The sequence below is a fragment of the Aotus nancymaae genome, unplaced genomic scaffold, assembly GCF_030222135.1.
Source record: "Aotus nancymaae isolate 86718 unplaced genomic scaffold, 86718_ANA_hifiasm-v0.15.2.pri h1tg000155l, whole genome shotgun sequence".
Taxonomy (NCBI): domain Eukaryota; kingdom Metazoa; phylum Chordata; class Mammalia; order Primates; family Aotidae; genus Aotus; species Aotus nancymaae.
This window is the reverse complement of record NW_026988570.1, coordinates 6,255,150-6,268,624: the sequence shown is the minus strand read 5'-3', so window position 1 is coordinate 6,268,624 and position 13,475 is coordinate 6,255,150. Positions and strand designations below refer to the sequence as shown.

At 41.5% G+C, this 13,475-nt stretch overlaps 1 protein-coding gene across 1 annotated transcript in view; it reads left to right on the top strand.

The window, feature by feature from the left end:
• EDAR (ectodysplasin A receptor) overlaps positions 1 to 13,176 on the top strand; it is an 89,564-nt gene extending 76,388 nt beyond the window's left edge. The window contains exons 11-12 of the mRNA XM_012440728.2: positions 453 to 513; positions 10,550 to 13,176. Coding sequence (XP_012296151.1) covers positions 453 to 513; positions 10,550 to 10,872 — 384 coding nt within the window. The 3' untranslated portion in view covers positions 10,873 to 13,176. The remainder of the gene's footprint in view (positions 1 to 452; positions 514 to 10,549) is intronic.
• Positions 13,177 to 13,475: the final 299 nt, after the last annotated feature.

The following is a 13,475-nucleotide window of genomic DNA, read 5'->3' as shown; positions in this document are numbered from 1 at the left end:
TGAAATCATAATCCTCAGCTTCCAGTTCCTGCAAAGTCCACTCACTAAATTACTTTCTTATTAACCCGTGGGCCTGGTCTCCTGGCACCAGTCACATGATCTGGAATGGGAGCCCTGCACGGCTCTGCTGCAGCACAGATATCCTGAGGGCAACTGGGAGTCCCATGGTCATCTTTTCAAACAGACTGATGCCAGGGGTGTCCCCAAGTGTCTTGTGAGTCTGACCACCCAGCTGAGCCTAAGAAGCACCCCTGATGGGCCCCAAAGTTGTTTGAGTGGGAAAACCTGAAGAAGCCCTCCTCCCTGTGTGTCAGGGTGGGGTGCTGACGGGGGTCTGTGTGCAGCATCTCTGGTGTTGGGCGCAGCTGCCCCTGCCCTGCTGACATGGAGGATTTGCCTCCTCACTGCTGTTGCCACCTTTCTGGAGGTGAAAATTCTCCTCTTTTTTACAGATTCAAAGCCGGAGGAAAAAGATCCTGGATGTGTATGCCAATGTCTGTGGAGTCGTAGAAGGTAAGCTGAAACAAAGCCTGAGAGAAGTGGTGCCCACCCCACCGACATGAAGGGTTGTGCCTGGAGCCCTGAGGCTCCTGTGAGGGGAACTGAGGGAAGCTGCCCATCTGGTTGCCGCGCTCGGGTCAGAACGGCCACTGGAGCAGACTTCAGGAGTGGGGAAATGGAATCTGGCTCCCAGATATTAGGAGACATCTCCCAGGGCTTCCATGGCCCTTCCCCGCATGAGATGGAGACAGCCCAGTGCAGGCACCCACTGCAGGGACACACAGGGTCAGGGAGCAGGACCTGTGCAGCCTCAGACCTCCCATGTCCCCAGTGCCTGTCTCCACACTGGCTCATCATCTGGGAAATGCGATCAGTCACTAATCCTAGACTTAGCTGCCCTCTCCTTGCCCTCAAGCATCCCTGATGTCCCATGGCCCTGGGAGCCTCCAGCCTCCCCTCCCATCAGCTTTCTGAGCCGAGTCAGGCTGTCTCCCCATAACCTGGGCTTGGGTGTGGGCAGGTAAGAGGCAACAGGACTGAGACTGTCAGCACTACAATCTGAAATCATAATCCTCAGCTTCCAGTTCCTGCAAAATCCACTCTCTAAATTACTTATTAACTCCGAAGATAAACCCCTGGTGACTGAGATCAGGGCTCTTCCCGCTGCCGGCCTTGCTGTCCTCCCTCCTCAGACTCCTTGGCTTGGCCAGGCAGCGGATGTGGAGCCTGGTGCACAATGGGCAGCTCGCCAATGCCCCCAATACCCCTCCTCCCATCCCCAACCCCACCGTTAGGCCAAGTGCAGCCCCCTGTGGCCTGGCGGGCTTTCTGGTCCAGTGCTTGGTTGGCCAGAAATAACTATACCGTGAACTCCAGGGCCAAGAATTCTTGGCTGCCTGCTGAAATATGGCATCTCTCCATAAACACATTTCCCAGGTCAGCCTGCCTGATCTCACCTGGCATGCCTGGGGCTGTCAGCTGCCTAGGGGAAGATGGTCTAGGACTCACCTTCCATCCACCAGGAAGCTCTTTTCTGTTCCAAAAAATGTTGAATCCACACCCCTGGGGCAGGGTTTTTCAAATTAATTTCAGGAACCTCACATGTAAAAGAATCCCCTCCAGTGAGCCTGAGAGGGGCAGGAGCTTGCAGCCCCATGTCCTCAGCCACGCTCAGCACCCAGGTCTGTTTGATGCTGGCACAGCCAGAGCTGAGAACCTGAGCCCAGTGCCCAGCCCTGATGAACATTAGAGTCACCCGCAGGTCTTAACACCATCTCTGCCCACCCAGCCCACTCCATCTGCCGCAACACCCTGATGTGATTAGTCAGGGGTGAATCCCAGGCATCTGTGTCTCTTTCTTGTTGTTGTTGTTTTTAATTAAACTTTTTATTGTGAGATACTTCTTACCATGCAGTGATAAGAGATAATACAGAAAGATCCCGCATGCCCTTTACCCAGTTTCTCCTAAGAATAACATCTTGCAAAAATATACACAGAAGTCACAACCAGGACATTGATATTGGCACAGTGAAGCTAGACTCAGCTTTCATATGAAGACCTCCCCTGCTGCCCTTTTATAGCCACAGTCAATTCCCACCCACCCCACCCTCACCTAGGCCCCTGGAAACCACTAATCTGTTCTCTATTCCTGTAATTTTGTCATTTCAAGAGCATTATATAAGTAGAATCACATAGTATGTAACCGTTGGTGAATGGCTTTTGTCACTCAGCATAATTCACTGGAGGTCCATCCAGGTTGTTGCATGTATCAACAGTCCATTCCTCTCTATTGCTGAGGAATGAAAATCCCTGAGGTCAGGGATTTTCCCACTGCTGGCCTCCTCAGACTCCTTGGCCTGGCCAGGCAGCAGGAGTGGAGCCTGGTGCACACTGGGCAGGTAGTAGTCTGTGGCATAAATGGACCAGAGTTGGTTTAACCATTCACTTGTTGAAGAATATCAGGGTTATTTCCAGTTAAGGGCTATCATGAATAAAGGTGCTATAAATATTTGTGTATAGGTTTTCATGTGAACATCAATTGTGATTTATCTGACATAAAGATGCAGGAGTGTATTTGTTGCATTGTATGATAGTTGCATGGTTGGTTTTTTTAAAAACTGCCAAACTGTTTTCCAAAGTGGTTGTACCATTTTACATTCCAACTAGCAGTGTGTGAATGATCTAGTTTCTCCATATCCTTGCCAGCATTTGGTGGTGTTACTAAGTTTTACTTTAGCTATTCTGAGAAGTGTGTTGTGGTACCTTATTGTGATCTTAATTTGCATGTTCCTGTTGTTTGAATATCCTTTCTTGTGCTTATTTTTCATCTGTATGTCCTTTTCAGTAAAATGTTTCTTCACATCTTTTGCCCATTTTTTTCAATGGGATTGTATGATTTTTATGAGTCAATTTTATGAAATTAATTATAAAGTTTCCTTTTATGGATCGTGCTTTTTGTGTCAAATCTAAGATCTCTTTTGCCTAGTCCTAGATCCTAGAGATTTGCTCCCAGTTTTTTCTAGAAGTTTTATAGTTTTATGTTTTACATTTAAGTCCACATAGTTTGGCTTTTTTTCTTTTTGAGATGAAGTTTCACTCTTATTGCCCAGGCTATGGTGTAATGGTGCAATCTTGGCTCACCTCAACCTCCACCTCCTGGGTTCAAGCACTTCTCCTGCCTCAGCCTCTTGAGTAGCTGAGATTACAGGCATGCACCACCACGCCTGGCTAATTTGTATTTTTAGTAGAGACAGGGTTTCTCCATGTCAGTCAGGTTAGTCTCAAACTCCCAACCTTAGGTGGTCCACCCACCTCGACTTCCCAAAGTGCTAGGATTACAGGTGTGAGCCACCATGTGCAGCCTAAGTCCACATAGTTTTTATGTTTTGCATTAAGTTCACATAGTTTTGTATTTTGCATTTGAGTTGATTTTTATAGAAGATATAATACTTGGATCAAAGTTCATTTTCTTGTCTATGGATGTCCAATTGCTCCAGCACCATTTTTTTGAAAAAGTATCTTTCCTTCATTGAATTGCTTTCGAACTTTTGTCAAAAATCAGTGTGGTATATTTGTATAGGTCTATTTTCTGGGGTCGCTATTCTGTTACATTGATCTACATGTCTGTCCCTCTGATAATACCACACAGTCTTCATTCTTGAATAAGTTATATAATAACTTACATAGGTCTTGAAATCAAATAGACTGCTCCTATTTTCTTTTACTTTTTCAAAAATATTTTAGCTATTCTAGTTCCTTTGCCTTTCCTTATAAGTTTTAGAATAATCTTCCCTATATGTACAAAATGCCTTGCTGGGATTTTAATGAGTTGCAACAAAACTGTATCTGGGAAGATTTGACATCTTTATATATTGAGTCTTCTGAGCCATGAACATGGTATATCTCTTCATTTATTCAGCATACCTTTGATTTTTTTTCAACAGCATTATGTAGTTTCCAAATTACAAGTTCTGTGTGTATTTTGCTAGATTTACACTATATTTTTTATTTTCTGAGCAACTGTAAATGACATTCTAAAGTCAGTGGCCATACATTCATTGTTAGTTATATAGAAATACAATTGATTTTGATATGTTTATCTCGTATCCTGTGACCTTGCTGAATTCACTTATGGGAGTTTTCTTGTAGATTCCTTGGGATTTTCTACATAGATAATCACATCTGCAAATGGGACAGTTTTATTTCTTCTTTTCCAATCTATATACCTTTTCTTTCCTTTTCTCATTTTATTCTTTTCTTTCATTTTCTCATTTCATTGCACTGGTTATATCTTCCAGCACTACAGTGAATGTAAGTGATGAAGTGGAAGCAGAAATCCTTTTCTTATTTCTGATCTTTAAAAGCATTCCATTTTTCATCATTAAGTATAATTTTAGCTCTAGGCATTTTATAAATGGTTGATATTAATTTTTTGAGTGGATCGCAATAATTTTTAAATATTGAACCAGCGTTGCCTCCCTGGAATAAGCCATACAATTCTTTATTGTATGATTGCATTCTATTTGCTAATGTTTTGTTAAAAATTTTGCATTTACACTCATGAAAGATATTGGTCTGTGGTTTGTGGTTTGTTTTTTATCTTCGTCTGGTTTTGGTATCAAATTTATACTACCCTCACAGAATAAGGAAATGTTTCTTCTTTTTCTATTTCTAGAAAAGATCGTGTAGAATTGCTATTAATTTTTTCTTAAACATTTTGTAGAATTCTTCAGTGAAATCATGTAATCATGTGGACCTAGAGATTTCTTTTGGGGAGATTTTTTTTTTTTTTTTTTTTTTTTGAGACGGAGTTTCGCTCGTTACCTGGGCTGGAGTGCAATGGCGCGATCTCGGCTCACCGCAACCTCCGACTCCTGGGTTCAGGCAATTCTTCTGCCTCAGCCTCCTGAGTAGCTGGGATTACAGGCACGCGCCACCATGCCCAGCTAATTTTTTGTAGTAGTAGAGACGGGGTTTCACCATGTTGACCAGGATGGTCTTGATCTCTTAACCTCGTGATCCACCCGCCTCGGCCTCCCAAAGTGCTGGGATTACAGGCTTGAGCCACCGCGCCCGGCCTTTTTTTTTTTTTTGAGATGGATTATCACTCTGTCACCCAGGCTATAATGCAGTGGCATGATCCCAGCTCACTGCAACCTCCGTCTCCCAGGCTCAAGTGATTCTCCTGCCTCAGCCTCCCAAGTAGCTGGGATTACAGGCACGCGCCACCATGCCCAGCTAATTTTTTGTAGTAGTAGAGACGGGGTTTCACCATGTTGACCAGGATGGTCTTGATCTCTTAACCTCGTGATCCACCCGCCTCGGCCTCCCAAAGTGCTGGGATTACAGGCTTGAGCCACCGCGCCCGGCCTTTTTTTTTTTTTTGAGATGGATTATCACTCTGTCACCCAGGCTATAATGCAGTGGCATGATCCCAGCTCACTGCAACCTCCGTCTCCCAGGCTCAAGTGATTCTCCTGCCTCAGCCTCCCAAGTAGCTGGGATTACAGGCATGTGCCACCATGCCCAGGTAATTTTTTTTTTTTTTAAATGGAGTCTTGCTCTGTCCTAGGCTGGAGTGCAGTGGCATGATCTCAGCTCACTGCAATCTCTGTCTCCCAGGTTCAAGCAATTCTTTAGCCTCAGCCTCCTGAGTAGCTGAGATTACAGGTGCATGCCACCACACTCAGCTAATTTTTGTATTTTTAGTAGAGACAAGGATTCACCATGTTGGCTAGGCTGGTCTCAAACTCCTGACTTCGTGATCCACTAGCCTCGGCCTCCCAAAGTGCTGGGATTACAGGCACGAGCCATCATGCCCAGTTCTAATTTTTGTATTTTAGTAGAAATGGCCACCATCTTGGCCAGGCTGATCTTGAACTCCTGACCTCAAGCAATCCACCCACCTTGGTCTCCCAAAGTGCTGGGATAACAGACATGAGCCACCACACCCATCTGAAGATTTTTACAATTACAAATTCAGCTTCCTTAATAGTTAGAAGTCTATTCAAATGATCTATCTTATATTGAATAAACTGTGATAGTTTATGTTTTTTGAGGAATTGTTTATTCTCATCTAAGTTGTCAAATTTATACGTGTAGAGTTAGAGTTGCATAGTTTTCCCTTATTATCTGTTTGATATCTACAGTGTCTGTAGTGATATCTCCTGCTTCATTCTTGATATTGGTAATTAATATCTTCTCTATTTTTTCTTTGTCAGTTATGTTGATCTTTTCAAATAACTGTGTCTTTTCAAATATTCATTTTCAACTATTGAATATCATTTTCAAATATTGATCTCTTTTAAATTAGTTTTCAATTTCATTGATTACTGCTCTTATTTTTAAATTATTTATTTATTTCTATGTACATTTGGTTTATTTTGTTAATCTTTTTCTAAGTGCTTGAGATGGGAGCTTAGATTATTAACTTGAGAGTTTTCCTCTTTTGTATGTATTTGTGCTATAAATTTCCCTCTCGGTACTACTTTAACTGTGTCTCACAAATATTAACATATTGTATTTTTATTTTCATTCATTTTAAAATTTTCATTGAGACTTCCTCTTTGACCTGTGGATTATTTAGATGACTGTTGTCTAGTTTTCAGATGTGTGAAGATTTTTCTGTTATTGATTTATATTTTAATTCTATTGTGGTAGAGGAATATACTTTGTAAAATTTCAATTCTTTTAATTTGTTGAGGTTTAAGGCCAGTAATTATAAAGAACGTGTATTCTGCTCTTGTTGAATGGAATGTTCTATAAATGTTGATTAGATCTTGTTGGTTGATGATTGTTAAGTTCTATATTCTTGCTGATTTTTTTCTAATTGTTCTATCAGTTACTGAGTGAGGAATATTAAGGTCATCAACTATAATTGTGAATTTATCTCTTCTTTCAGGTCTATCAGTTTTTGCTTTACATATTTTGGAGCTCTGCTATTTGGTGCATATTCATTTAGGATTCCTATGTTTTCTTGGATTGACCCTTTTATCATATTAAATGTCACTTTCTGGTCATTTTTTCCTCTGAAGTCTACCTTAACTGATGTTATAGCCACTCTGCCTTCTTTTTACTGAAGTTTGCATGATATGTATTTTTTTATCCTTTTACTTCCAGCCAGCCTCTCTCATTATATTGAAGTGAGTTTCTTGTAGACAGCATATAACTGGGTAAATTTTTAAATCTACTCTACCAAGCTCTGCCTTTTAGTTTTTTGCTGTTGTTGTTTTGTTTTTGTTTTTGTTTTGGAGTTTCTGCTCTTGTTGCCCAGGCTAAAGTGCAATGATGTGATCTTGGCTCACTGCAACCTTCACCTCCCAAGTTCAAGCAATTCTCCTGCCTCAGCCTCCCAAGTAGCTGAGATCACAGGCATGCCCCACCACACCCAACTAATTTTGTATATTTAATAGAAATGTGGTTTCACCACGTTGGCCAAGCTGGTCTTGAGCTGCCAATCTCAGGTGATCCACCTGCCTTGGCCTCCCAAAGTGCTGAGATTACAGGTGTGAGCCACCACACTCAGCCTTTAGTTAGTATTTAAACCATTTACATTAAATGTAGTCATTGTCATGTTAGGGCTAAAGTCTGCTATTTTGTATTTTGTTTACTGTTTGTTGTCTCTGTTTTTCATTTCTGTGTTTTTTTATTCCTGCTTTTTTGTGGATCACTTGAACATATTTTAAAATTTGATTTTGGTGTTTTTTGAGTGATATGTTTTGATTTTATCTTTTTCCATAGTTATTTTAGTAGTTCCTCTAGACATTGCATTTACACATATAACTTATCAGCCTACTGGTGTCATTATTATTATTATTATCATTTGAGATGGACTCTCACTCTGTTGTCCAGGCTGGAGTGCAGTGGCACAATCTTGGCTCACTGCAACCTCTGCCTCTGAGGTTCAAGCAATTCTCCTGCCTCAGCCTTCTGAGTAGCTGGGATTACAGGTGTGCACCACCACGTTGAGCTGTTTTTTGTGTTTTTAGTACAGACAGCATTTCATCATGTTGGCCAGGCTGGTCCCAAACTCCTGACCTCAGGTGATCCACCCATCTCAGCCTCCCAAAGTGCTGGGATTACAGGCGTGAACCACCAGGCCTTGGCTTTACTGTTGTTATCATTTTGCCAATTTGAATGAAGTATAAAAACCTTACCTTTCTTTATGTCCCTTTATCTTCCCTGTTTATAGTAGTTGTAAATATTTCCTCTATACATATATATAACCATATAAATTGCTTCAACTACCTAACATAATTCAGAAAACTTAAAAAGAGGAGGAAAGTCTATAGTATTTGCCCATAGTTTTGCTCACTATGTTCTTTTCTGATGATTCAAGTTTCATTCTTTTATTATTTCCTTTCTGTTTATAGAATTTCCTTTTGCTTCTTTTCGGGTAGGTCTGCTGGTGATAAATTCTCAATTTTTCTTTGACTTGAATGTCTTGATATTCTCATGCATTCCTGAAGAGTATTTTCACTCAGCTCACTGCAACCTGGTATGCAATGCTGGGTTGAAAGTTCTTTTCTTTCAGTACTTGTAAATACCATACCACTTCTCTCTGGCCTCCAGGCTTCTGATTATATATCTATTGTCATTCTAATTGTTTTCCCTCTCTAGGTCAGACATTGTTTTTCTTTGGCTGTTTCTAAGACTTTGTCTTTTGTTTTCAGAAGTTCATTTATGATGTATTTTGATGTGAATATATTTGGGTTTATCCTGTTTGGGATTTGCTTCGCTTCTTGAATCTGTAGACTTATTTCTCTTTATAAATTTGGAGAATTCTAAGCCATCATTTCTTTGAGTACTTATTTAGACCCATTCTCTTCTTCTCTCCTTCTAAAACTTCATGACACAAATGTTAGCTCTTTTGTTATTACCCCACAGTTCCCTAAGGCTCTGTGTTTTTCAGTTTATTTTCTAAGACTGAGTAATTTCAACTTCTAATTTTCATTATCCATCTCACTGATTCTTTCACCTGTCTTTATTCTGCCATTGAGCACATCTACTGAGCTTTTTATCGTGGTTATTGTATTTTTTTAGTTAATATTTTCATTTCTTTCTTACATTTTCTATATTTTTGGTGAGGATTTCTATTTTTGCATTTGTTTTAAGTGTGTTCATAATTGCTTGTTGAAGCACTTTTATTATGGCCTCTTTAAAACTGTTTTCAGATCATCTAACATCTGTCATCTCAGTGTTAGTATCTATTGATTTGCTTTTTTCACTCATTTGACATCTTCCTGGTTCTTGGTAGGATGAGTGAATTCACTTTGAAACCTGTGCAGTTTCATGTCCTAATATAAAACTCTGGGTCTTACTTAAGCCTTTTATTTTAGCTGGCTCCTTTCGATAGCTCTGTGGCAGGAGAATGAGGGTGCTGTCTTGCTATTGTCTGGTGAAGGTAGATGTCCAAATTCCCCACTCAATCTTCACTGACATGCAAGGGGGGCTCCTTTTTACTGCTACTTGGGATTTGGGAGTATGGCTCCCGACATGGTCACCACAGGGACAGGGGAGTTGTTACCAGCTGGTTGATGAGAAATTCCCAGTTCCCTATATGGCCTTTCCTGACACCACCTGGCACAGTGTTATAGCCTGGTGAGGGTGGAAGTCTAGGCTCCCCACTCAGCCTTTGCTACCCTGGATGGAATAGGGACACAGTTTTTTCTGTGGTGTTTGGCTGGAATAGAGCAATTATTGTCTAAATGTTTCATGCTTGCTAGGCTGCTCTTTTCCTAGTGTTCTAACTAGAGAGAGAAGACTTCTGTTGGGGCTGTTTTTGTCTGTGCTTGCTATTATTTCTGGACTTTTCTGCCCCATGTCTGGAATATATGAGGCAAAAGAAAACCTACGGAACTTACCACCATCCCATCCATATCGAGGTCCCTAGTTGGTCTGTCTTCTCTCCACTTTTCAGAGACTTCTTGTGTTTGTTTTATTCAGAATGGGAGGATTAGGGAAAATTATATCTACTCTTATCTTCCAGAAGCAGCAATATCAAGTTTTTAAATGCTCCTAGGTGAGTCTAATGTACAGTGAAGCCCGAGAACCATCAGACCACTGAGTTGGCAGTGACTTGGTTCAGATAACCCAAATCTGGGGCTATCACTGACAGCACCCACCATAAAGTTGACTACTGTTCCCTAAAGAGACATGATACCATCCCTTTGACCCCTTCCTCAGCCCAGCCCTATAGGAGACAGGTTTACCCAACTAAGGATAACTTGTCTTGAAGTCTTTGAGAACTGCTAGAAATGGTCATGAGGGGATTACTATCATAGTCAATACAGCAGTCATTTTCCTAGTGGGGAAGTGGCTACTATTGGGGTTAGGGTACATGCACAGCCTTCTCTTGGGGCTGGCAGTGTTCTAGGTGTTGTTTGCCTTAAGTTATGCATTTGTTTTAGGTGGCTTTCTGCATCTGTTTTGTTTTACAATTTAAAAAAAATTCCGAATAATTTTTATTTCATTTAAATGATTGTTCATGGTGTTGACCTTCTATTGACTGTGACTTGCAACATCTAACTGTGGCCATTGGTGTCTGTAGGTCTCAGCCCCACGGAGCTGCCATTTGATTGCCTCGAGAAGACTAGCCGAATGCTCAGCTCCACGTACAACTCTGAGAAGGCTGTTGTGAAAACGTGGCGCCACCTTGCTGAGAGCTTCGGCCTGAAGAGGGATGAGATTGGGGGCATGACAGACGGCATGCAGCTCTTTGACCGCATCAGCACAGCAGGCTACAGCATCCCTGAGCTGCTCACAAAACTGGTACAGATTGAGCGGCTGGATGCTGTGGAGTCCTTGTGTGCAGACATACTGGAGTGGGCGGGGGTCGTGCCACCTGCCTCCCAGCCACATGCTGCATCCTGAAAAGCATGCTTGTGGGCTGTCCTCCCAGGGCAAGCCAAGGATCTAACGAGGGCTCTGGAGCTGTGAGTGGTGCCAAAAACTGCCAAGAATCAAGGGTTTTGTGATATGTCACCCTATGCCTTAGGATGTTCAAGGAGGCAGACAAAATGAGGCCTGTCTTCTAATCTAACCAAAGATAAAAGACTAGATCCGGAATACTTTCAGATGCCTGCCTGTACCTCACGAGGCAGAGTAAATATCCACTCACTCATTGAACAATGAGACAATGTTGAGAACTCAAATGAATCAAACCACGTGGGAATGACAGAAGTGAAGAATCTGGCCCCTGTCTTTAAGGAGTTTGCACTCCAGTAGAAGACAGAAGGAACATATGTTTACAAACGACTTCGCTGGAAGACATCAAACAAGCTGAATGAAGAGGTGCTTAGAAAATGTAGTAGAAGTTTTCAGGGGGAGATGACTCCCTACTGGGATGATGAAGGATAGCATCCTAGTGAAGAAGCAGCTCAAACATTTTGGTAAATTATCTACAAAATGCATACACACTGTTCCAGGTATTATTTCAGGTTTCGTACAAGTCTGTTAATATCCTATGTGGTTTCATTAGGATAACTTTACCTATCCTTGAAGTCCTCCATATTCTCACAGCCCTTCCAGTCAATAATGGAAGAGTTCACTCTATACAAAACCAGTATGCAAGGTGTGTGTTTGTCCAAGCAAGTGGATGCGTGCAGTAGCCAATTTCATTTACTGCACGAGTCTTTGGCCTGGGAAACCTGTGGTTTGCATTACCCGTGAATAGCCTTCCACTCTCAGCCTTAGGCAGATTTGACCTTTTAGGGGCAGCAATGCTCAAAAACACAGCATTTTAAATTATGTGTCAGGCTGTGTTTTCGCTTCAAACATGTATGAGTAGTCAACTTTAATTAGAAAGAGAAATGATGAATTCCTAAGAGTTCAGCCACACATAATATTAGATTTCAAGAGCATCTGAGATTTGTGGATTAGCCTTATGGTGTGAGAATCTGAAACTCAGCCTTCTGAGCCAGTCAGGGAAAGTGGAGTCCTACAGTGCAAATGAGAGCCTGGGCTTGGAGTCCAGGAAGCTGGGCTCTAGTTGTGTCACCTTAGCCTCAGCCTCAGTTTCTCTTCTGCAAATGAGACGTCAGTCAGTGATTCTATAATCAAGGCAGGTGGGGTTCAGGTGAGCAAGAAGTAAGTGGAGCTATAGGAAATGCCAGGCCTTTGAGGTGCTCTATAGAAGTGAATACAGTGTGGGTTGTCCATTTAAATGGGAACAAAAACAGAAAAACTCAGAATTGGCATTTTCACAGCAACTGCAATGGTTTGACGCAACATTTATAGGCAGAAAGTTAATAAACTGGCATTGTTCTTGGCAAATTATCTTACTCTCCCTGTAACTGCCAAGAACTCAGGAGCCAGGATAGTGATCACACCAGGGGTTAATTTAGAGTTCACTGCTGAGCTCCCTGATGGCAGATCTGACTGTGTTTATTACTAAATTAAAACAAAGTCTCTCTGACTTATAAAGCGAAGTTGTAAAAATTACAAGTTGCGTGACTGAACAAATACTTTCGGGGGAGAATCAGTCATATCTTTAACACCAACAAGCAATTTCCCGCCAACGAATGTAGTACATACTGTGAGAGGATCATAATGAGGTCCTGAATATTTAATTTCATCATTTACTGTGTCTGTTTGCTGCTGTTTTTTAGAACCTATTTGGTTTATCCTGCAAGCTAAATACTCCACGGCAGAGCTTAATTATCCTTTTAATTCCTCTTTGAAATCCTGTGGTGCCCCCTTCCCCCTGCCTTGTGATAATGACGATGAGAGTCTCCCTTTAATTAGACTGCAAATGTAACTTGTGATGAGTGTGCCGTTCCAGGAAATCAGCTTGCACCCTCCTCAGAATGTTTTCAGTGAAGGAGCGGGGTGGCTGTTCTCTGCTCCCGGTGCTTTGGTCTCATTTCACACTATTAGTATTCTGTGGCCGTAAGGCCAGGCCAGCATCAACTCATGTTCCATTGGCTCTCCATCTGCCATTTTTAGGAAGTTATTCCTTATATAGTTACACATTCCCTTGTCATTTACTTTTTTGGAAACATGGGATTTACTCTCACAAGCTTTAGCCTATGTTACGGGATTCAGAACGGTGAGATCATAATTCTCACTGACCAAAGCTGAGACTCCATCCTGCCATTTTTGTGTGGAGATATTCATTATTTTGCAATACTTTAAAACATTTGGAAAACACCCCAGGGTAGGTCTGTGGCCCTTAGACAGTGAAGTCTTAATTGTCAATATTTTTGTCTAATTCTGTATATATATATAACTTATTATATTTTATAATCTCAATAAACACATTGATAAAAAGATTTATAGACTACTGTAATGTGAGCTCTTTTTGGTGGGGGGGTGGTGAAGGTTCTGATTGCTCTGTTCCTGATTATTGCACTATGAATAATGAGACTGTAGGATTGCAACCAGCTATAAACAAAATGCCTAAAATGTTACGGCCTGGCCCATTCACTCAGCAGAAGCAAACATTACAAGGAGATCATGTAAAAACTACACAGAGC